The sequence below is a fragment of the Coregonus lavaretus genome (assembly GCF_964263955.1).
Source record: "Coregonus lavaretus genome assembly, chromosome: 36".
NCBI classification, from domain to species: Eukaryota; Metazoa; Chordata; class Actinopteri; order Salmoniformes; family Salmonidae; genus Coregonus; species Coregonus lavaretus.
Window position 1 is genome coordinate 24353204 of NC_140023.1, and position 25202 is coordinate 24378405.

General features: G+C 41.3%; 1 protein-coding gene across 1 annotated transcript; it reads right to left on the reverse strand.

Annotated features, from left to right (window-relative positions):
- Window positions 1-43: 43 nt before the first annotated feature.
- Window positions 44-25202, reverse strand: inpp5f (inositol polyphosphate-5-phosphatase F). The gene is made up of 20 exons (XM_084153488.1): window positions 24813-25202; window positions 22704-22784; window positions 19888-20024; window positions 18743-18871; window positions 18325-18492; window positions 18069-18125; window positions 15941-16139; window positions 15523-15702; window positions 15147-15214; window positions 14301-14425; window positions 14062-14139; window positions 13806-13926; window positions 13453-13581; window positions 10387-10504; window positions 8191-8389; window positions 7888-7959; window positions 7714-7787; window positions 7338-7466; window positions 7093-7180; window positions 44-6803 (listed from the first exon to the last, which is right to left on the reverse strand). The coding sequence occupies exons 1-20, from the start codon at window positions 24907-24909 to the stop codon at window positions 5678-5680; spliced, it is 3375 nt and encodes a 1124-aa protein (XP_084009614.1). The 5' UTR covers window positions 24910-25202; the 3' UTR covers window positions 44-5677.

The following is a 25202-nucleotide window of genomic DNA, read 5'->3' on the forward strand; positions in this document are numbered from 1 at the left end:
AGTATATTTTTCATAAACCCAGGAAAAAATACTTGCAACGGTAGAAATATGAATAAATAGGTTATTTTAATATTGAATAAAATGAGTACAACATGACAAGTAAGTTTAAAGAGATGACAGTACAACCACAAACATGGGACTATGCAGGAAAATGTACTTAAATGCTGTGCATTCGTGTTGCGTCTAGTTACTCACAAATGTAACTGTACATTATCTATGGGCAGGATTAGGGTTGCAAAATTCTGGGAACTTTCAATAAAAATCCCTGGTTTTCCCAATATCCCTGTTGGCGGTTTCCCGGAATGAGGGAATAAGCAGGAAATCTGGAATCCTCCAACCAGGATTTCTGGAAAACCAGGGAATTTTGCAACCCTAGGCAGGATTCTTACTGGAACGTCTGGTAAATTTTTCCCCAACCCTGGTCCTCGAGTACCCCCAACAGTACACATTTTTATTGTAACCCTGGACAAGCACAACTGATTCAACATGTCAACTAATCATCAAGCCCTCAATGAGTTGAATGAGGTGTGTTTGTCAAGGGCTACAACAAAACTGTACTGTTGGGGGTACTCTAGGACCAGGGTTGGGAAACACTGTGGTAAGTGAAGTCAACCATTGATGCAACCTGATCTCAGCGCATTTTGTACTATTCTGTACGTAGATCCAAGACACCCCGTTTAGTACACTGTTACATTTGGTATGGTTACATAAGACCGATGGTTACTTAAGGCAAAAACGAAAAGAGGGTGGTGGATGGGTGGGCGTATAACACGAACGTCTAGCAACCCAAAAGTTGCGAGTTCAAATCTCATCACAGACAACTAACATTGTAGCTAATTTGCAACTTTTCAACTACTTGCTACTTTGCATATTAGCTAACCCATCCGCTAACCCTTTAACCTAACTCCTAAACTTAACCCTAACATAGCTAACGTTAGTCACCTAGCTAGAATTCGTAACATATTATACGTTTAGCAAATCCGTAGCATTGTATATTTTGAAAATTCAAAATCCGTAGCATTGTATATTTTGAAAATTCGTAACGTATAATACAAATTGTAATTCGTAACATATAGCATATGAAATGGTTGATGGACATCCACAAATGAATACTTACCATACGAGTGTACATATTTACGTACAGAATAATAAAGAATGCTCTGAGACCAGGTTGTATGACAAATGAAAGGTGGTTTTAAAAGCACTTGGTATATATAAAAAATAAAAATAAAATCCCCCTTCCCCTCTGCAAATGTAAGGAATATGCCTATTGCATATGAACAAAACAAAAAATACTCAATTCCAACATTAAAACCCCATCTCAAAAGGAATGTTTACACTTATTTTCTTAATTTTTACAGTAGGTCCGAGTTGCTCCAGTCCAGTATATGCAATCCTAAATACAATAAAATCACAAATTCAACCCTTAGCCCTGCTTAAAGCCTTATTATATTCCTATTGCATTGCAGCTATCATATTAAAGCTCTGGCAGTGCAAGACAATATCAGCAGGTCTGGTGACTGAGGAGTCAGCACCCACAATTCCCAGGACAGACAACAGTCTCGCTATATAAGGTTACAAAGCAACATGTACAACCATCCCAGACTCTGGGATACAGCTGGTGAGCAAGCTACACCACTGAATGCTGCGAAGAACAGAGGAAATGACAGATTAGTACAAAACCACAAACGTTATAAGGTGACAGTGACCATTTATCTTGGGATATTCCTGCCTGAGATAGAACAGAAGATTCTCCTAGTAGAAGCTACCACACCCGGAACATAATTACAAATAATTCGTAGACTGCAAATTAACCGCAAGAAGCCCAAACAGATATAATATTGGAATAAAATGTCATAATTTCAAACATTGCTTACATTTGTTTATGATCACGTGTCTATTATTCTTGGAAATAATCACCCAAATAAAAAATCACTTGAAGCTGATTTCCTGGTGTTTTTTATATCCAACAATGAACATTCAACAAGAAAAAATGATATATATTTTTTTGCTCAGAAATCTTGGGGGGCCAAATTCGGCCCACGGACCGCCAGTTGGGGGACCCTGCTTTAGGGGGCGTCGTCAGTGTTTAGAACAGAGCTCTCCAACCCTGTTCCTGGAGAGCTACCGTCCTGTAGGTTCACTCCAACCCTAATCTAGCACACCTGATTCTAATAATTAACTAGTTGATGGGCTGTATCAGGTTAGTTACAACTGGGGTTGGAGCGAAAACCTACAGGAAGGTAGCTCTCCAGGAACAGGGTTGGAGAGCCCTGGTTTAGAATCAGTAACGAGTTCAAATGGGTCGCGCTAACTATAACCATTAACCAAATGAGAGTAGCACTGCACTGCCTGGTTCCCAGATTATTTTATGGTATGGCCCATAGGCCACATGGAAAAGGCTATGGATCAACAGGAAAGACCTGCTGGAGCGCCCCCTTTGACTGGGAGTTACGGTAGTTCAGATACCGTTCTGTACATGGGGGAAAATCTTCCATACATAATGTGTTCACAGGAACACCCCATATTATGAGGAGGTTTAAAAGCCCTGATTCACACAGTCACATGGCATATAGTAAACACATAATCACTAGATATAGGGCATAATCACTAGATATAGGGCATAATCATTAGATATAGGAATGTTGCTATAGCGCCTTCTAGGACTGAAAAATCATGTCAAATGGAGAATCTTCATAAACACTTCTTTTGTCCAGTATTAGGCTTAATCTAGGTCCAGGAAACTGGCCTATGTGGTACCTGTGTCAAATGCCATTCCATTGCACTCAATATGTATGCAAGTTTGTATCCCTCCAAAAGTTTTACATAACAGATATTATAGTTCTATTTCTACAGAGGGCACACAAAAATACCAGCAGCAGGTGCCTGGGATGTTTTTCTGCACATCTATTGTTACACAATCTCCAGTCTTCCACAGGACTGGCACTGCAAGATTGTTACACAAACATGTGCCACACAAACACACACAAAGCTCATGTCCTGAGCATTCAACACCATTTAAAAGCATATAAGCCGGAGGATGGAATATCCCAAAATAACGCTGAAGTTACCCTGAAAATGATCTCATATACAGTCCCAAGATCAAAGAAATGATGCTGCACCATGACAGAATAAACTAAACTCTAAAAAGGTAGATTTGCCATAAATACCTGCTATACACAATCGCCCACTTTCATTTCCTGTTAAAGCTCACGCTTTAGATTCAGGAGTGCATAAACATTGAACAGTGTGTTTTTATAAGGTTTGGACAGGCCACGTTGCATTATTCTATATGCTACTGTAGTGTCAAACATGAGACAGACTTAGGGTTTCATAAACCTAATGCACCCTCACAGACATTAGGTACAATCATTTGTATACTGTTTTTATTAAATCCTCTCTACCCACTAATGCTTACAGAATCAAACCAAAATTATTTTGTCAGTTGAAAGTGAATATTGGGTATTCTCAAAGAAAAACGCTCATTACCCTTCGGAAATGTTCAGCAGCAGTGCATCTTACTCTAACATCAATATGATCAAAAGCCAAAGTGTACAGAGATATAATTCTATGTCCATCAACATATGTTGGTCAATGGAAAGGTTCTACTCAGGGAACAGATATATATAAGTATTCAACCCCTTGGATTTCTTCACATTTTGTTGCGTTACAAAGTGGGATTGAAAAATATTTAATTGTGATATTTTTGTCATTGATCTACACCAGGGATGGGCAATCCCAGTCCTCGGAGGCCTGACTGGTGTCACACTTTTTCCCCAGCCAACACCCCTGACTCCAATAATCAACTAATCATGATCTTCAGTTTAGAATCCGATTAGTTTAATCAGCTTTGTTTGCTAGGGATGGGGAAAAAGTGTGTGACACCACTCCGGCCCCCCAAGGACTGGAGTTGCCCATCCCTGACCTACACAAAATACTCCATAATGTCAAAGTGAAAATATTTTTTAAATTTTTTATTACAAATTAATACCTAAAATATAGCTGTTGCATAAGTATTCGTCCCCTTTGTTTAGGCAAGCCTAAATTAGTTCAGGAGTAAAATGTTGCTTAATAAATCACAATAAGTTACATGGACTTACTCTGCGTGAAATAATAGGGGTTGTCATCATTACTTATTCTGTCCCCCATACATACAAGGTCTGTCAGTCAAGTATTGAATTTCAAGCACAGATTCAACTACAAAGACCAGGGAGCCTTTTGAAAGCCTCATAAAGAAGGGCAGTGATTGGTAGATGGGTAACAATAACAAATCAGACATTGAATATCTCTTTAAGCATGATCAAGTTAATAATTATGCTGTGGATTATGTATTAAACCACCCAGACACATAAAATATACAGTTATCCTTCTGAACTGAGCTGTAGGACAGGAGGGAAACTGCTCAGGAATGTCACCATGGGGCCATTGGTGATTTTTAAAACAGCTACAGAATTGCTGTGATATGAGAAAACTGATTAATAACATTGTAGTGACTTCACAATAATGACCTAAATTACTGTGAAAAGAACAAGAAGCAAAGGAATACACTGTCTTATGTTTGGGGCAAATCCAACTCAACACATCACTGAGTAACTGCCTCCAGTCTGCTTCTGGGAGAGGAATTCACCTTTCAGCAGGACAATAACCTACAACACAAGGCCAAATCTATACTGGAGTTGCTTACCAAGAAGACAATGATTGTTCCTGAGTGGCCAAGTTACTGTTTTGACTTAAATCTGCTTGAAAATCTATGGCAAGACTTGAAAGTTGAAGATTTTTGAAAATAATAATGGGCAAATATTGCACAATCCAGGTGTGCAAAGCTCTTAGAGACTTACCCAAGAAGACTCAGCTGTAGTCTCTGCCAAAGGTATTTCTCACATGTATCGACACAGGGGTGAGTACTTATCGAATCAATATATATTAGTGTTATATATAAGAAAAACTTTGACAGAGTATTTTGTGTAGAGCGTTGACAAAAATTACAATTAAATCCATTTTAATCCCACTTCAGTAACAAAATGTGAAGAAATCCAAGGGGGGTAAATATGTATGATAGGCACTGAACATACAATACAATACTTACATATCAAACAGTATACTATTACCATAGTTCTTGTACCTTGATTAAGTCCTACATTGGTACATTTCCTATATTGGTAGGGAAAAACTCAACAACACTGATTCTACTAGGAGTTTATTTTCTTTTTAGGGCACTATCTAACATTGAGCTGCCCTTTGTTTCCAAAAGAAGTCTACGTTTTTGACCAAATTTCCCTCTTGATTTTCAGAGCTATAAACTAGGCCTATATCACAAATGCCAATTGGTGCACTGCACATATGGGATCACAAAAGTGATAAATTCAGAGCTTGTCTCTCAACATGCACTGGATATTGCCTGCCTTATCTTACTCAGCTATTACCAATAGCCTGACATGCAAATATAGCTGGAAAATCTATTGAAAGGAATTGCAACAGGCTTAAGGACGCTGTCATATTGAGCTGGGGTATTATATACACTACACAACACTGGCTGTAAACATGGTCATGTCAACTACAGGGGGAATTGAAGAGTGGGGTTCTTAGCTGAGTCAGCTTATGCTACTGCTAGCTACTGTACTGGAAGTCACATAGATACTGTACAAAAACCTGCTTAGAGGCTACAACCTGGGAAGTGCTAGATCTGTATGATCCTGGTCTGGCACTGTGTAAACATCGCCTTCAGCTCGTTCTCTTGGGTCTCGTTGAGAGCGGCCATTTCTGGCTCTGGGCTCTTCTGCACCTTCGCCACAGCAAAGTTGAGGCCTTGGGTGAGTCCAGCCTGTGTCAGGCTGGCCACCTGCACCATGGAGCTCTTGATCTTGGCAAAGGGGGAGACCACGCGACTGCCGTTGCTGTCGGCGGGTGAGGGGCCCAGGCTGCCCTCCATATGAGAGCCCAGGCTCCTCTGGGAGCTGCCGGAAGCTGCAGAGTTAGGCTTCTGGACGGTCAGGAGATTGGGGCCAGAGGCGACGTCTAGCTGGGATGGCCTGGGAGGGAGCTGGAGCTGCTCCTCATGCACCTGCTGATCTGAACCTGGGTGTTCGTCTGGGGCCAGCGGGCCTTTAGCATGTGGAGGGACTTGTGGGTTCTGTGTGGGGACGCAACAAGCCACCTGCTCCCCAAACACCGCCACAGGTTTGGTCTGCGCATCTTGGATGAATTGGTGGCAATAGGCGTCAATGGGTGTTCCAAAGTCTATCAGGATGGCCTCCTCAGCCTCTGAGGTAGCCCCGGGGGACTGGTCTTCAGGAACCTCCTGCTTACTGTTACTGTCGCAGCCAGTCACCCGGATGTTGAGCTCCATGCTGCCTCGACTGCCTAGTCGCGGAGCCGACGCCACGATGCCGCAGCTGGGCAGCACATAGTCCACGTTCTCCAGGGAGCTGGAGCGCAGGTGTTCGTCCGAGTTGTAGGAGTCCGAGTCCGATGACATCTCCGAGTGGTTGTCACAGAGGTCCTTCAGGGCCGGGCCGATGTTGGCCCCGTCCGACGTCTCCAAGCTGCTATCAGATTTCCAGAGAGTGACCCCCATGGTGGGTTTCAGAAAGTTCACCTTCATGTCAGGCTTGGTGGAGAAGGTGTTGCCCAGCCTTCCCTTGAAGGAGCCCATGTTGACGTTGGACTTCTTCACCCTCTGGTTGAGGGAGGAGAACTTGTTGAGGAGGAAGCTCTTGCCCTGAGCCAGACCAGAGCTGCCCAGGACCTGGTCTGGATGTCTGCCCTGGATGCCCATGATGTCCTCGTGAGGTTTACTGTGCCTCCTGAAACAAATGGATTGACAACACAGGTTTAAAAAAATAATAATAATCTAATTGACATGCATGATATACAGAAGCCCTAGCTAAAATACTAAGACTTTACATTGTAAATGTAAATGTAAAGAAACAATATGCAGTCTTAGTATTTTAGCCAGGGCATCTGTTTAACATGCACATCCATGTCAATTATAATTATTTTTGTAAAACCTGTGTAAAAGGGATATTACATACTGAACTACGAGAGAAGAATATTCTGAAGATCTAGAAAGAGTGATAATGCATTCCAACTCACCTCTCCAGTTTCTTTTCAATCACCTGCAGGTCAAGTCCCATGGCTTGCTTAGTTATGCGAAGCATCTCCGCTATGCACTGTAACATGTCTGAAATCAAATGAATCATTCCCACAATGGATGTCAGGACAAGGAATTCAGGTTATTTGGGGGATATACAGGCAGTGTGCTTCCAATCTACCAGGTTTTCTTCACAGTCAATTCGTTTTATGCTGACAGTTTTATGAAATAAATAATCTTCCCATACCTTTACCATCATCCTCAGGATTCCTTGTGACAGCCCTTAATGTGTGAAAATAACCACTTGTCTCCCCATTATTGTAGTGTAGACGCATACAGCAGAATTTGGGCTTCCCGAACAGAGTGGGTTCTGGGCCTACAAAAGAACACATAGGACATGTTGTGAGCTTTATTCAGGAGTAACTAAGATGTTTATGGTAAATCCAAAAAATAGTCGTCGCATCATTCAGAATTTGTGTACAATAGTTAAAACCATGTCTAAAGTGCTTAGCAGCTTTACAGTGTAAAATAAATCATGAAGCTGTGAAGGACTGATTCAGACCCGGTCTACATTTGGGAATGTTCACTTGGTGGACCTCTTTTCCTCTAGAAACACTCCTCACCTATTTCAATCTTTTCCAAACCTTCTAAGTTGAGGCGCTGGTACTGATTGACTTTGTCAGCTTCCTCATCATAGCTGTACAAACAAAAGCAAATAAACAGAATTATATAAGGAACAGCTAAAATACATGTAATTGACTCTTTATTACTGTTCTGTAATAAATCTAGGCACTTACTAGGCAACGTAATATGCACTGTTGGATAGCAGCATGAGAACATCCACATCTTTGCTGGTTGCATCTATAAGGCTGATGAGGAGAAAAATGAACTTTCCACATTAACAATTTATTGAGGAATAAACACTTTCAAGGTGTTGATTTTTGAAGGGTGTCTTAATTGCTCCTGAGGTGATAAGTAAAGTTGAACTGAATTGACGCTAGCTCACAAAGTGTTGGGAGAACAAACTGAGAGCAAATTTATTCGAAAGGGTTTCAGTGTTAAAGTTCGAGTTTTAATTTGTGGATGGTTCCAGCACTAACCTCATGTCACAGTCGATAAGGGCCCAGCCTGCATGGAACTTCTCATCATCGGGTAGCAGCAGCTGCATGTAGGTCTGCAGCAGGAGGCTGACCTGCTCCTGGGTTACTCTCTGGCTCTCCTTCTCCTTCTCCTCATGCTCCTTCTCCTTACTGAAGATGGAGTATAGGTCCTCCGTCACAGGATGCCCCATCATCAGGTCTGGAGAGAGAGCGGGGAGAGGAGGGGATGAACAAGGATGGTTGAGTCACTCTTGAGACTAAACTGATTAGGACTGAGTCACGGTTTTGAGACTGAGGGTGGAATCCATTTTGATAACACTTTACTGTACTTAGTGCCTGCAGGTATAATGCTTTTTAACTTGTTATAAGCATGTATGAACCTATAATGTCTTATAATATGTTATGTCTCTATGTTTAATATTTTTAACTGACTAAAAATGGCTATTGATATTTAGTCAGGATCCTTATGAGATGATAATAAGACATTATAAGGGGGTCATACATATTCATGTCTTAGAATGAATTACAACTGCATCATAATGCATTATACAGTGGGGGGAAAAAGTATTTAGTCAGCCACCAATTGTGCAAGTTCTCCCACTTAAAAAGATGAGAGAGGCCTGCAATTTTCATCATAGGTACATGTCAACTATGACAGACAAATTGAGAAAAAAAATCCAGAAAATCACATTGTAGGATTTTTAATGAATTTATTTGCAAATTATGGTGGAAAATAAGTATTTGGTCACCTACAAACAAGCAAGATTTCTGGCTCTCACAGACCTGTAACTTCTTCTTTAAGAGGCTCCTCTGTCCTCCACTCGTTACCTGTATTAATGGCACCTGTTTGAACTTGTTATCAGTATAAAAGACACCTGTCCACAACCTCAAACAGTCACACTCCAAACTCCACTATGGCCAAGACCAAAGAGCTGTCAAAGGACACCAGAAACAAAATTGTAGACCTGCACCAGGCTGGGAAGACTGAATCTGCAATAGGTAAGCAGCTTGGTTTGAAGAAATCAACTGTGGGAGCAATTATTAGGAAATGGAAGACATACATGACCACTGATAATCTCCCTCGATCTGGGGCTCCACGCAAGATCTCACCCCGTGGGGTCAAAATGATCACAAGAACGGTGAGCCAAAATCCGAGAACCACACGGGGGGACCTAGTGAATGACCTGCAGAGAGCTGGGACCAAAGTAACAAAGCCTACCATCAGTAGCACACTACGCCGCCAGGGACTCAAATCCTGCAGAGACAGATGTGTCCCCCTGCTTAAGCCAGTACATGTCCAGGCCCGTCTGAAGTTTGCTAGAGTGCATTTGGATGATCCAGAAGAGGATTGGGAGAATGTCATATGGTCAGATGAAACCAAAATATAACTTTTTGGTAAAAACTCAACTCGTCGTGTTTGGAGGACAAAGAATGCTGAGTTGCATCCAAAGAACACCATACCTACTGTGAAGCATGAAATGGTGGAAACATCATGCTTTGGGGCTGTTTTTCTGCAAAGGGACCAGGACGACTGATCCGTGTAAAGGAAAGAATGAATGGGGCCATGTATCATGAGATTTTGAGTGAAAACCTCCTTCCATCAGCAAGGGCATTGAAGATGAAACGTGGCTGGGTCTTTCAGCATGACAATGATCCCAAACACACCGCCCGGGCAACGAAGGCGTGGCTTCGTAAGAAGCATTTCAAGGTCCTGGAGTGGCCTAGCCAGTCTCCAGATCTCAACCCCATAGAAAATCTTTGGAGGGAGTTGAAAGTCTGTGTTGCCCAGCGACAGCCCCAAAACATCACTGCTCTAGAGGAGATCTGCATGGAGGAATGGGCCAAAATACCAGCAACAGTGTGTGAAAACCTTGTGAAGACTTACAGAAAACATTTGACCTGTGTCATTGCCAACAAAGGGTATATAACAAAGTATTGAGAAACTTTTGTTATTGACCAAATACTTATTTTCCACCATAATTTGCAAATAAATTCATTAAAAATCCTACAATGTGATTTTCTGGAGAAAAAAAATCTCATTTTGTCTGTCATAGTTGACGTGTACCTATGATGAAAATTACAGGCCTCTCTCATCTTTTTAAGTGGGAGAACTTGGACAATTGGTGGCTGACTAAATACTTTTTTCCCCCACTGTACCTGCAGGCTTTAAGTAAAGTATTACAGGTCTTTCCTTACCAATGACTGCTTGTCTGTATGCGTCCCTAAAGCGGTTCAGATAGTAACGGTTGGCTGAGTTCACGCCGTCTTTCATCACCCCAGCCAGTTTTCTCTCCCCCGTTCTGGTGAAGTCTCCCTTTATAATGGATAATGGGTTACAGACAGAGCATGTTAAAAACAAGCGAGATATGGCAGTCACCGTCTGATCCCGTTTATACTCTTCCTGGCTTAGGGCTGTGTCGGGTAAACATTGTTCATTTTTCCCCCCTTTCAGTCTGCACAACAATTATCTTAAAGGCCCAATGCAGCCGTTTTTATATCAATATAAAATCATTTCTGGGTATCAATATTTGTACCTTACTGTACTAGTTTTCCATTAAAATTGACAAAAATAGTTTTTTAGCTACAAAAATTCTCAAACAAGAATTTAGCTAGGACTGTCTGGGAGTGGTCTGAGTGGGAAGGGCCAAACAAAAAAAACTAGCCGTTATTGGCAGAGAGGTTTGGAACTCTTTGCTATTGGTCTATTAACCAATTTACCGCCTGGTGTTGTCACCAGGCAAGCTGAAACTCCCGCCTGTTCAAAACAGGCTGATTAGAAAGTCCTGTGTTGATTTTATTTTCAACCAGCAACTATCAGGAAATAACACTGATAAAGAAAAGTCACTTTTACAGTGTTAGTTTCATCAGCTGTTGTACAATATGATACAAAACAGAATTGACTGCACTAGGCTTTTAAGTTAAACCAGTACAAATAGCCTTTCATGCGACTGCCTTTTTAAAAATGAGTTTACTCCCTTAAGAACAGCCTTTTCACCAGCAGTGTTTTCCACAAGCACATGGAGTAGCCAGCCAAATAGAAAAAGTACCCAGCCAGGATCCCCCGGTTATGATCTTTTTGCCGAACTAGCTCTATTTTGGTGGCCTCTGGTACATTCTAATGCCTTGATTCCATCCGAAATACACAGTGAAATTATTGAATACTTTATTGAGTTTACCTACCCAGATTGGAAACATTTGTTGTGGTATTGTGTTTACAATAAATATTCCTGAAAATGTATGAATTCGTTTTTGGGGGATATCGTCTAGGCCTATATGATCAGGACTATTTTCTAAGTAAGAGAACATTATACCTTTTTTAACATTTAACCTGTCTTCTCTTGAAAATAAAGCATTTTACTGCAAGATATGAATTGCCACAATTATGTTTGTTCTTCAAGTTATGTATTTTATTAAAACAGAAAAATGAAGTACGTAGCCCAAATTATCTTGAAAAAATAAATAAACGTTTTCTAATGGAAAAATGAGTCTAAATAAACAGAACTGATGCTCAATTAAGTTCTGGGTCTATATGTGTTCAGAGAAGAGATTATACGACATTAGTTAAATTAGTCAAAATATTTCAACAAGTGTTTGCAACTCTCTTTGTGAATTGCAGCATGTCATTTATTCTAAAAAATACTTGATTAACAACTGACCCACAGATTTCTTCTTAAAGAATCTTGTAAGAGTCTGCTGACTTCCACAGGCTTCAAGCTTCCTTTTAAGGCATTTTCTCAGCTATCTGCAATACAGGTATGATTGAAGAATGAAGCAGGTGTTAGAATGAAGCAGGGCTTTGCTACACAGAAAGCAGCAGTTGACTACTCCATTGTCAACACTGATTAAATCAGTAGACCTACAGTATATCAATATCTTTGAAAATACCATATAAGTATCATTAGCTTTTAAAACAATTAAATCTGTTTTCTTTTATCATATTTTGGACCAGAGTGAGGCGATCACTCCACTAGCCTACCTATTGTTCCTGCAGTGAGGAGGAGTCACCATCTTCATCGAATGTTTTCATAATTTATCTGCAGATAATCGGCAAAAAGCCTACCAGTATACAAATTAGGGAGCCAAATGAACGGCTCTCTTACGGATGTGATTCGGTAGGCTACTGACGAGTCACTCACTTTAACGTCAATGTCTGGCAAGTCCTGATGGACTTCATATCAAAAATACAAACGAGATCTTTAGATTACTTGTCCCGATGCGATACCATGGACATATAACTACTTTGTAAGATTGATGAATGGCAAGGAAATATGAGATCGACTTTATTCGGTCAGTTAGACACCATTTATAAACTAGACAAGCTTGCTATTCGTCAACCAAATCACAGTAAGCCTATGCGCCAACACTTCGTGGCTGCATAAGAAACACGCAAAAGAAAAATGAATGTGCCAGAAAACAATAGGCTAAGTGGATTTCGATTCATCGTTACCACATTATGTGGGACGTGCAAATTGACTCACATAGACGATAAAGGAGCATCATGCCTTCTCCCTCCGTGTAAATACATTTGACTGCAAACACAGCGTATACAACAGACACCCAGGTACCCGGACAGACAGCAGACTGTCAAACCAGAAGTGTGTTTCCCTGTCATCACTCACTTTGTGACTGACAGGCACCTGTCCTATCAATAGATCGCTAGAAGATGCATATCTTTCATTCCAGCGGGAGAGGACTCGGCCGACTTTTCCTCCTGACTTGCGAATTGAAAAGCCTAGTTAATTAATGAATATGGTTCAATCTAGCGGGAGAGGGCTGGGATGACTTTTTTTCTGAATTGCGAAGTGTAAAAAAAAAAAAGTAGCCTAGATAATTTACGTGGAAAAAGTACCCGGCTGAAAATGAGTTTGTTATCGACTGTATAGTCGACGCAAGTGGAAAACACTGATCAGGCCATTATACAAGAACAAAATGGTGATTTCCATAAATAATGCAGAAAATGTGCTTATCTTCACATGTTATGCCATGGTTATATATCACGCATTACATGCTAATCTAAGCCGCAGACAAAATAAGAGGCTGGAGGACTCCTCCTCCTTTTCGCCGTCCTCCTGATGTACATTTCTCCCTGCAAATTGACGAGGCCTCATATAATTGGTAGTTAAACAAGACTGAGCAAATATGTTTCATTACTTGATACATTTACCCAGGCAGCGAAGGCATCTGCGGAGAATCAAGACGGTATACTGTTGTAAGATGTAACCCTAATATTAGCTTAAACTTTACACATGCAAATGATGTTACCTTGAGAGCAGCCGTACCGGCATACTGTCTACTGATGGTGTCGCCGTTGTTGGCCCACATGACCTGGTAGATCCTGTAGCACTTGAGGGGCAGAGGCTGCTCAGGGGGCATCACACCCAGTTTCTTCAGCTGAGGGACGCAGAGACATACAGTTAACCATCAGTCACCATAGACAGGTTGCCAAAGCATATTTTTTACATTTTGTATTTTACCTTAATATTTCATCTGATATGTATACCATGTGTCTAAACCAGAGACTTTAGTTCAAATCTGTATTAGTGCACTAGGAAATGCAATGTTATGACATCATCAGCTTTAAGTTGACACATGTTGAAAGTGGGGAGATATCTCACCTGTGCCTCCATTACAGCACGAGCAATGGAAGCCTGGACTACATTGGTCCTGTCTAGACAGTCCATGCAGTTGACCCGGAAAATGCCCTCCTGGTGGCAGATGACTCCTGCCTGGTCCACCCTGACAGAGGAACATACACTGTGATTGCATGGGGATATGGAGCCACATGTTCTATCAATTACTGATTAGTTGAGGATTTTTACTTGCACTAAAAATAGTCTCCGTTTGGCCTTGGGATGACACTCGCACACTTACCAGCCCCATCTCATGTCTGCAATAATATCGGAGATGGCATCCGTCAGCGTTTGCACATTCTCAAACTTCATACCTCGACTGATGAGACAGAAGACCAATTAAATATATACAGGGAAAGTGCATACTATAATAAATAAATACAAGGATTGTAGTTTAGGTTATTCTTTCCTCATTAGATTTACTTATTCGATTAAATTATCTGTGCTGTCAAGATTGTTTCTGTGCAGCAATTTTCTTACCAGTGCTCATGGAAGTCAAAAGAGACATATGTCAGGTTAGGATTGTTGTATAGAAGGACTTGTTTGAGATATGCATCGCCAATAATCTTCTCACGCCCACTTTGGTCCACTAAGTTAATGATGACCTGTCAAAACAAGGGAAAACAGTGGTAAATTGCTTTACTATAGTCTTTCCGTAGATAAGTGTAAGTTCAATGAAAACTCAAACTTTGGTATTGATATTAAACCCCTAGAGACGATTGACACACCAATCTAAGTTACATAACAAAAAAATCCCCATCCAAATCTGTCAGTTTAAGCTAGAGATATCGTTTTCTTTTTTGCATTGGATGCGTCTCAATCCACCGCATCCGCCAGTATCGCATTTCCGCATCTGTGGTGAAAGGTGGCAGAGCTAGAGCGGGGTTTGTCAGACCATGAGACATCCCGAAAATCGGTCTTCTCACATAAACGTCTGTAGCGTCCGAACGGTTTGACCTACAAACCATTATGACCACTTTATGGAAATGGGAGATTCTCACCCCGACAAGTACGACCCGACAAGTGTCACGGGACTCGTCTGAAGGTAACCAGTACGGGTTAAAACAATTTTTTTATGTTAGTATGAAGGTAGTTTTGTGCCTACCCAAAAAAAAGGGTTAAATATATGACACATCAAAACCTTGTTTCTTATGATTTTTGTTATACCTAAAGGGATTCTAAAATTCCAAATCAAATAGCTAAACGATCCATAGTATGACCATCTTAAAACAATTCCATGTCAGCTTAGCACCCCCCCCCCCCCCCAACATCTTAGACTCTAAAGAATCAAAGTAATACCAATGCTATAAGGCATATGCTTCTCACCTGCTTCTTGTAAAGGTTGAGCTGTTCGTCAAAGTGAGCCGCAAAGTAAGGAATGGTCTCCTTCTCTCCTGACAAATCAGACAGTACATTGTAAGGAAAACAATCCCTGTCATACAGATGATCTAAAAAAGTAATCTGGAAATTGCACATAAACTCAACAAGTAGTGATGATTATAACGGGAAAAGTATATGATGGGGTCATGTGCTTTCGTTTTAGCTTGCCCAGTGTCCTGGGTGGGCGGAGTTTGCACATTTAAGACAATTCCATTAGTTATAAAAAGAAAAAACTCCACCCACCCGGGGGACTAGGCGAGCTTAAAACAAACACACCCATTATTCCCAAGGCATTATTTTGGATTGGAAATATCCCACTGACCTTTCTCCAGCCGAGGCCTGGGGTTGTAGCGGTAGCCTGCTTGGCTCCAGAAGACAGGCACCGAGCCGCGGCTCTGCACAAAGGACAGTGAGTGGTTGTGCACGTGGATCAGCTGCTCGGTCTCCACAAAGTTAGCCACGTGGCCGTCTGTGTCCACCCCTCTGCGTTTGTACCGCATCCCTTTGGGGAGAGGAAAACTATGATCATTCATTCACCCTCCAATAATCATCTGAGCTTAACTGACTAAGTTATGTGAGAAAGTAATGTAGTTTCGCTGACATTTTAAGTAAGTTGAAGAGAATTTATAGTTTATTATTCATCAAGTAATTCAAGTTCTATTTAAGAAAAAGGGAAATATTTGCTTATCAAAGTGTTGCAAATAGAACCTAGCTATTTGGTCATGACCTCTGTCCTGTACCTGCACGGTGGCGACTGCGGCGGGAGATGAGGGCCACGGTGAAGCGCGGGTGGATGTCGTCCACGCAGGCGAGCTCCTGGAGCGGCGTGTCGGGGCTGTTCTTCTCCTCGTCTGGGCTCTCGTTGTAGTTCACCACCAGCTCCTCCACCTGCACAAAGCCCTGGATGATGGGTGTCACCCAGAAGTCCACTTCTGGAACCTGCGACACAACAAGAAAAGTTACAAACAAACTCTATACAGTGATGCCAAATGTAGATTAATAAAGAGGAACTTCAGTAGTTCATTATACAGTGGGGAGAACAAGTATTTGATACACTGCCGATTTTGCAGGTTTTCCTACTTACAAAGCATGTAGAGGTCTGTAATTTTTATCATAGGTACACTTCAACTGTGAGAGACGGAATCTAAAACAAAAATCCAGAAAATCACATTGTATGATTTTTAAGTAATTAATTTGCATTTTATTTCATGACATAAGTATTTGATACATCAGAAAAGCAGAACTTAATATTTGGTACAGAAACCTTTGTTTGCAATTACAGAGATCATACGTTTCCTGTAGGTCTTGACCAGGTTTGCACACACTGCAGCAGGGATTTTGGCCCACTCCTCTATACAGACCTTCTCCAGATCCTTCAGGTTTCGGGGCTGTCGCAGGGCAATACGGACTTTCAGCTCCCTCCAAAGATTTTCTATTGGGTTCAGGTCTGGAGACTGGCTAGGCCACTCCAGGATCTTGAGATGCTTCTTACGGAGCCACTCCTTAGTTGCCCTGGCTGTGTGTTTCGGGTCGTTGTCATGCTGGAAGACCCAGCCACGACCCATCTTCAATGCTCTTACTGAGGGAAGGAGGTTGTTGGCCAAGATCTTGCGATACATGGCCCCATCCATCCTCCCCTCAATACGGTGCAGTCGTCCTGTCCCCTTTGCAGAAAAGCATCCCCAAAGAATGATGTTTCCACCTCCATGCTTCACGGTTGGGATGGTGTTCTTGGGGTTGTACTCATCCTTCTTCTTCCTCCAAACACGGCGAGTGGAGTTTAGACCAAAAAGCTCTATTTTTGTCTCATCAGACCACATGACCTTCTCCCATTCCTCCTCTGGATCATCCAGATGGTCATTGGCAAACTTCAGACGGGCCTGGACATGCGCTGGCTTGAGCAGGGGGAACTTGCGTGCGCTGCAGGATTTTAATCCATGACGGCATAGTGTGTTACTAATGGTTTTCTTTGAGACTGTGGTCCCAGCTCTCTTTAGGTCATTGACCAGGTCCTGCCGTGTAGTTCTGGGCTGATCCCTCACCTTCCTCATGATCATTGATGCCCCACGAGGTGAGATCTTGAATGGAGCCCCAGACCGAGGGTGATTGACCGTCATCTTGAACTTCTTCCATTTTCTAATAATTGCGCCAACAGTTGTTGCCTTCTCACCAAGCTGCTTGCCTATTGTCCTGTAGCCCATCCCAGCCTTGTGCAGGTCTACAATTTTATCCCTGATGTCCTTACACAGCTCTCTGGTCTTGGCCATTGTGGAGAGGTTGGAGTCTGTTTGATTGAGTGTGTGGACAGGTGTCTTTTATACAGGTAACGAGTTCAAACAGGTGCAGTTAATACAGGTAATGAGTGGAGAACAGGAGGGCTTCTTAAAGAAAAACTAACAGTTCTGTGAGAGCCGGAATTCTTACTGGTTGGTAGGTGATCAAATACTTATGTCATGCAATAAAATGCAAATTAATTACTTAAAAATCATACAATGTGATTTTCTGGATTTTTGTTTTAGATTCCGTCTCTCACAGTTGAAGTGTACCTATGATAACAATTACAGACCTCTACATGCTTTGTAAGTAGGAAAACCTGCAAAATCGGCAGTGTATCAAATACTTCTTCTCCCCACTGTATATTTAACATAGATTTAAAGGAGTACAATGCAATTCATTCAATCACTCCAATAATACCTGCCACTAAGCCTTTCCTTGCTAAAACATTTCCCTATTATTCAAATAGGGTTCTGCAGAAGTGACTGCCACACTAGTGCACCATGACCATCAGCACTCTTATATCTGACCATTCACAAATTAATATCTAGTCTATCCATTCCTGTCAAAACAGTTTTGAAATGAATCAGTTACCTGCAGATCAATGAGCTCCTGGACCATGTGTTTGTTCCAGAAGAATCTGTCATCCACCTTGAAGATGAAAATAACTTATCAGTTACTTCATTTGACTTGTTGAAGCTCAGTTAAACCACCGATCTTAAAGACAGGAAATATGTGGTAAAATACTACTGTACTTAAACCGACCCGATTTAATGCAGCCTGCGGTTATTTTAGTAAATGTCTCAGTAAATGCGACCTGTGTGCGCTGAGTGTAGTAATAACCCCTAACCTGGTTCCATAGGGGCAGGTTTGACTTTTCTGTGTCTCCCTGCCGCTGCACAGTGTTGGTGAGGTCATAGGTCATGCTGTAGTAGAAGGAATCGGAGTCCATGAATATCTTGTACAGCTCATCGAGCAGCCGTCTTTCGAGACGTTCCCTCTCTTTGTTTTCCTTGACCTGAAAGGCAGGGGAATACTGGGTGGTGGGCATGGACAGAGATGGTATTACATTGGCAAAATAAAAATATGGAAAGGAAAAAAATAATTTAAATGAACAAAAAAAGCATTGTATACTGTCAAAGTTACTAAAAAATGTACTATTGTAAAAACAACAAATAAAAGCAAATGTATCAATTCCAAAATGTACAACAGGTATGTAAGATGATAATACATGGGATATCTGAGCACAGTACTAAATATTATATTACCTTTTTCTTAGTGGGAGCCCCAACATTGGACTTGATCTGACTCAGAGTTTTCATCAGGAACTTCGACTCATCTGGAGACTGTGCAAGCTTCTCTGGTTTGTCGATCCCAAAGTGATGCTTCTTACAAAGCTGAAAGAAAAGGACAGACTTTCTATCCCACTTTCTATGTAATTGTACATTGTTAAGATACCAACATCATCTTCCGCTGTAGTGATGTGTGACAGGAATTTCAATATGAACTCTGGGTAATACACTCACTTTTAAACCATTTGAAGGCATTACCATTCATTCAGTTCAGCTTAGGCTAATTGAGTATACCAAAGCATTCTGATATTAATCTTCCTTATAATTGAGTGCATGATGAAAGTGTTCCAAATATATGTAAATGTATGTACAGGGAATGATAGACAATTGGGAATATACTGGTAGACATGTCTAATAGGTTGATTGACAGCTAATCGGTATGGTGTCCTTGGGTTAACTGGGTCTCTCAATGAGATTGCTAAACAATTACATCAATTCAAAGCTACCAAAAAACAGTCAACAACATCCAAAACTAGTGGTTTATAAAACTCTCTAAATACAACTTCACAGGGCTACTGAATTCCTAACCTAGACGGGATGGAATAATCATTCTGTGATATGGACAGTACGTAGGGCAAGGATCTAAAAACAAGAAATGATTATCCAACACATCCCGTTCTCTGGAAATGTTTCACTTACTTCCTCATCATCTGTATCTGTATCATCATCATGGCTCACCTGTAAGAATGGCATCTAAGCAAAATCCTGATTCCTCTGAGATCAAAATAACACTGTTGTGATATCCATCTTAAAAGGTGATTCATTGCTATTGACTCAAGGAGTCAATCAAAACAGGGCAACCGAGATACTTTACTAGAAACATTGAAATATATATATTTTTTTTTTAACTCAAGCCAGCCTAGATGATAGCTATGGTTTTCATTACATCTCATGATGACTGTAGCCTAGATTTTAAAAGGAGACTACAATAGCACATCAGTGGCTACTTTAATGTGTTAATTGCTGCATGTGTAAACTTCTCAAAAAAGGCCCAATACTACTTGAGTGCTCAGAGATCCAGAAAGCTCCAAGATAAAACGGGCCTCATCACAGTCTCTCACCTCCAGCTCCAGCTCCAGAGGCTCTTCCTCAGACAGAGGAATGACAGCTATCTTGGTGATCTTGTAGACTTTGTGGTCACCTGGCATCTGGCCAACCAGCATTTTTTGGCGGATCAGTATGAGACCCAGAGGAAGATCTGCCAACAGAAAGGGGTAAAGAACATGTCATCACAGGCACAGAATTCCACACATTCCGTTAGGTGTGACTTCATCAGCTGTTTTCTCTCAGTCTGTGGTGACACACAGGATTTACATTTTAGTCATTTAGCAGACGCTCTTATCCAGAGCGACTTACAGTTAGTGAGTGCATACATTTTCATACTTGCTTAGCATCTGGCTAAGCGAACTGAAATTTCACCCATGAAAATGCACGATTCGTTAGAATCAGAAGTATTTGCATGCTGTTCTCTTCTAAAACCAATGTATTATGTAGGCTTTCTAATGCATTTGCTTTGCCTTTTTATAAAGCGTGTGAGGATCCACTGAACATCCAGCGCTGTACATACCTCTCTGAACAAACTTCCAACACTGTCTGTTACAGCATTATCAAGTCAAACTGACATTTATTTCAGATGGTAAACAAGTTCTTGCAGACTAACTCATCTTTCACAGTTATGTCTCAGTACTTTTCCTCAATCATTTAGCACACCTTTGTGAGTGTAATAAACAACATAAGAATACAATGATGAGCATATACAGTTGAAGTCGGAAGTTTACATACACCTTAGCCAAATACATTTAAACTCAGTTTTTCACAATTCCTGACATTTAATCCTAGTAAAAATTCCCTGTCTTAGGTCAGTTAGGATCACCACTTTTATTTTAAGAATGTGATATGTCAGAATAATAGTAGAGATAATTATTTATTTCAGCTTCTATTTATTTCATCACATTCCCAGTGGATCAGAAGTTTACATACACTCAATTAGTATTTTGGTAGCATTGCCTTTAAATTGTTTAACTTGGGTCAAACGTTTTGGGTAGCCTTCCACAAGCTTCCCCACAATAAGTTGGGTGAATTTTGGCCCATTCCTCCTGACAGAGCTGGTGTAACTGAGTCAGGTTTGTAGGCCTCCTTGCTCGCACACGCTTTTTCAGTTCTGCCCATAAATGTTCTATAGGATTAAGGTCAGGGCTTTGTGATGACCACTCCAATACCTTGACTTTGTTGTCCTTAAGCCATTTTGCCACAACTTTGGAAGTATGCTTGGGGTCATTGTCCATTTGGAAGACCCATTTGCGACCAAGCTTTAACTTCCTGACTGATGTCTTGAGATGTTGCTTCAATATATCCACATCATTTTCCTTCCTCATGATGCCAACTATTTTGTGAAGTGCACCAGTCCCTCCTGCAGCAAAGCACCCCCACAGCATGATGCTGCCACCCCCGTGCTTCATGGTTGGGATGGTGTTCTTCGGCTTGCAAGCTACCCCCTTTTTCCTCCAAACATAACGATGGTCATTATGGCCAAACAGTTCTATTTTTGTTTCATCAGACCAGAGGACATTTCTCCAAAAAGTACGATCTTTGTCCCCATGAACAGTTGCAAACCGTAGTCTGGCTTTTTTATGGCGGTTTTGGAGCAGTGGCTTCTTCCTTGCTGAGCGGCCTTTCAGGTTATGTCGATATAGGACTTGTTTTACTGTGGATATAGATACTTTTGTATCTGTTTCCTCCAGCATCTTCACAAGGTCCTTTGCTGTTGTTCTGGGATTGATTTGCACTTTTCGCACCAAAGTATGTTCATCTCTAGGAGACAGAACGCGTCTCCTTCCTGAGCGGTATGACGGCTGCGTGGTCCCATGGTGTTTATACTTGCGTACTATTGTTTGTACAGATGAACGTGGTACCTTCAGGCGTTTGGAAATTGCTCCCAAGGATGAACCAGACTTTTGGAGATCTACCATTTTTTTTTCTGAGGTCTTGGATGATTTCTTTTGATTTTCCCATGATGTCAAGAAAAGAGGCACTGAGTTTGAAAGTAGGCTTTGAAATACATCCACAGGTACACCTCCAATTGACTCAAATGATATAAATTAGCCTATCAGAAGCTTCTAAAGCCATGACATTATTTTCCAAGCTGTTTAAAGGCACAGTCAATTTAGGGTATGTAAACTTCTGACCCACTGGAATTGTGATACAGTGAATTATAAGTGAAATAATCTGTCTGTAAACAATTGTTGGAAAAATTCCTTGTGTCATGCACCAAGTAGATGTCCTAACCGACTTGCCAAAACTATCGTTTGTTAACAAGAAATTTGTGGAGTGGTTGAAAAACGAGTTTTAATGACTCCAACCTAAGTGTATGTAAACTTCCGACTTCAACTGTAGATAAGGCTGTTTTTCTCCAATGTGAAAAAAAAGACTTGGCATTTATGAGGGCTGAGGCACTTGCTACAATTAATCTAAAAACCTCATTAAGGCAACACAATGATCCAGTAATCCTCTGTGTTTTCATGATGAGTCGCCCCAAAAGCATCTACCGCACAAACATTACTCATACTAGCCTGTAGCCAAGCCCCAGGCCTAGCCTAGGGCTACATTCTTGGGCTTGTTAGGGGGTGATCTGTGTTGTATATTTGAGGACCACTGATGAGGTTTGAAAGCTATAAAAAGCTCAAGCGAATAAAGAACAGAAGAAAGGCACGGTTTCAGAGAATAAAGGTACAGTAGTAGCCGTCTTGTGCAAGGGTCCACACTGCGCAACATTTAAAAGCATACATACATGTCAAGTCATATCTCAAATTATCCAGTTGTGTCAAATGTTGGTTAATAGCCCAGTACTTGTAGCACAAGGCCTACACCATATTCTTACCTGTATGAAGTTGTATTTTCCCGATGAGACCCTCAACCAGGCCCAAACACATTGGGTTCCAAGCTAACAGCAGGTCTGTTGCTGAAATAATAAAAGAGAAGAGACAATCAGAGAAAAGAAAGACTTGTGGAGTGGACACAAAGTAAAAACATTTTCTAAGAGAAATAGCTCTACACACTAAGAGCAATGAAGCTATTTGATGATAAACAGTACATGCATATAAGCCTATTTTCCAAACGGACCACCTAGTTGATGGATTGCAGCCTAATAATATTTACATTCCACACGGCTGTGGACCATTTCCTGCACCTTCCATGCTAGGCTTGGACTGAGCGTTTCTGTTTGTACTGTTAGGAATCATGGAGCATCACCAGTATGCAGCCAAGTTCAGAAGTATTTAATGCATCAAGAGATTCTTCTCACAGTTAAAAAAGACAAGTGTTATCAATTGTGTAGAATAGTACAAATGATGTAGAGAATACATGGGCAGAATACATGACAATTTCTTTGCCTCCGAAGCAGGTCATAAAGGATCACAGGCCCTGGATGGAAACCTAGCTAGTGTCCGAGTTTCCATTCTTTAAAAAAAACGGTGTAGTAACATGACGCACTGAGGCATGACTACATCACTGCCAAATGACTCCATCACAGCTAGCCTACAGAAAACTGACTGAAGCTGCTGACTAAAACTTTGTTATAACAGAGAACTAGACTTCAACTGCTTGACACACCCTTGAAGAGTTGAGTCATGAATGGGTGACAAAGAGGGTGGAGACTGGAGAACATCTAGGCAGCTCAGACAATAACTCTTCCTGTTCCATGGAGCCAGAGAACTTTTATGTACCGGCCTCAGCATTGGAGTCCGGGCAGGGCGGTGGAAAAGAAGGGCTGCCCCTACACACCTCTCTCTGTTTGTCCATGATACAGACACGCTTACATTAGGGTGAAACTCCACCATAGTTGTTCAGAAGTGTGAAATATTGTGGAAATTCCTGTCAGTGCTAGTGTCAACAGGCCCAATGAGGAGTAGAAATCCTTTTCCGATTAAATAATGGAAGAGTGGTGCAACCCAAACCTGTTCAGGCTGGCTGCACACACATGTGACCTCAGCCAGCCCACAGGGTACTCATTCACATCCACACACAATGGCTGCTCCTTCTCCCAACTGCCTTTTTGTTACTACAGAAAGGCAAGCTTCACAGGCTCAGCTGCTGGCTTTGCTCTGAATTTTCCCGGCATTGCTCATCACAGAGAAGGGTAGGTGTTTTGACAGGAGCACAAGAGCTAGCGATCTGGCCTAACTATGCTCGTCTCCCAAGAAGCAGAACAAGTCCAGCAAGGTAGTTTAGTGTGTAGCAGTGAGCAGCTAACTAGTCTAAATATGTGGAATCCAGTGTAAGGAAATAAGGAACCACTGGACCAGATGCTTGAGTGGTATTTCAGGAAATGAATGGTTACCCATGTAGCCACAGGAATCTATTAAATAAATCTTATGAAAGACGAAGAATGGATGGAGGGAAGAATTATGAACCCTAACAGCTGTTTTGTTCAATACTTCACTATTTAAAGACATTTAAAAAACAAAACATATGGAACAATGACATCATCATCTGCTCTCCCGAATCATGGTTAGATTTGATTTAAATGGAACCCCTGCTGCTAAATCATTTTTACTGTTGTCCTCGAGCGTCCTAGTTCTGCACAACATCAGCATCACCGTGTCTGTTTATTCCAAATATCAGGTCAACGGGGCAGCACTCCACATGAAAGTAGGGCAATAATAAAGATGTAATGGCTTGACAGTTAGGATAATTGTCTCGACAGCTAAATAGTTGGGAATAAATTATATCATTACAATGCCAAAATGGAATGAAACGCACTCGAATTTGAGTAAGGTGCGCTGTCTGACCCACAGATTCTCAACGTTACATAGTTTCCTACATAGCTGTCATTGTAAACGTGTATAGCAGTGCTAACTTGGATAATAAAGACAATATGAAATGCTCATGCCATGGGCTTGACATTGTAATTTAGCTATGGCTTTGCTGTCCGAGATAGCTAGATGATGTAGCTATAAAAAATAATAATTGACAAACGTATTTTGCTTACCAGGTCTGACATTCATGGTCCCATCTATTCGGCTACACCAAAGAGCATGATCCCCACTCTGGAGAATGTAATGGTCTTTGGCTTGAAACAGCTCCATTTTGACCGTGTATGTCAAAACATGTAAATATAACTGTGGTTCAAACCGTTTAGCTAGCTATCTAGCAGAGAAATTTGCTGGCTGGCTAGCTAGCTAACGTAACGTTAGTTGTGTGTTAGCTAGCTAGCTAACGTTGCTGACAGCACGTTGCCCTAGCAAGTTAGCTAACGTTTGTTTTGGTTATTTGATATCGTAGTTCAAAAAGTAGCCATAATGTCAATCAGGTGAGAAACTTCTTCAATGTGTGAAAATGTCGCTGGCTTATCATTTCCATTTTGAAGCCCGACACTGTC

Bases quoted from the DNA above. Each gene is read 5' to 3' on its own strand.
- inpp5f (XM_084153488.1), bottom strand. From the start codon at position 24,909: ATGGAGCTGTTTCAAGCCAAAGACCATTACATTCTCCAGAGTGGGGAT. The intron at 13,582-13,805 runs GTGAGATATCTC...TGCGTCCCTCAG, and splicing joins GTGCTGTAATGGAGGCACAG to CTGAAGAAACTGGGTGTGAT. The intron at 7,960-8,190 runs GTTAGTGCTGGA...TCTCCTCATCAG, and splicing joins CTTATCGACTGTGACATGAG to CCTTATAGATGCAACCAGCA.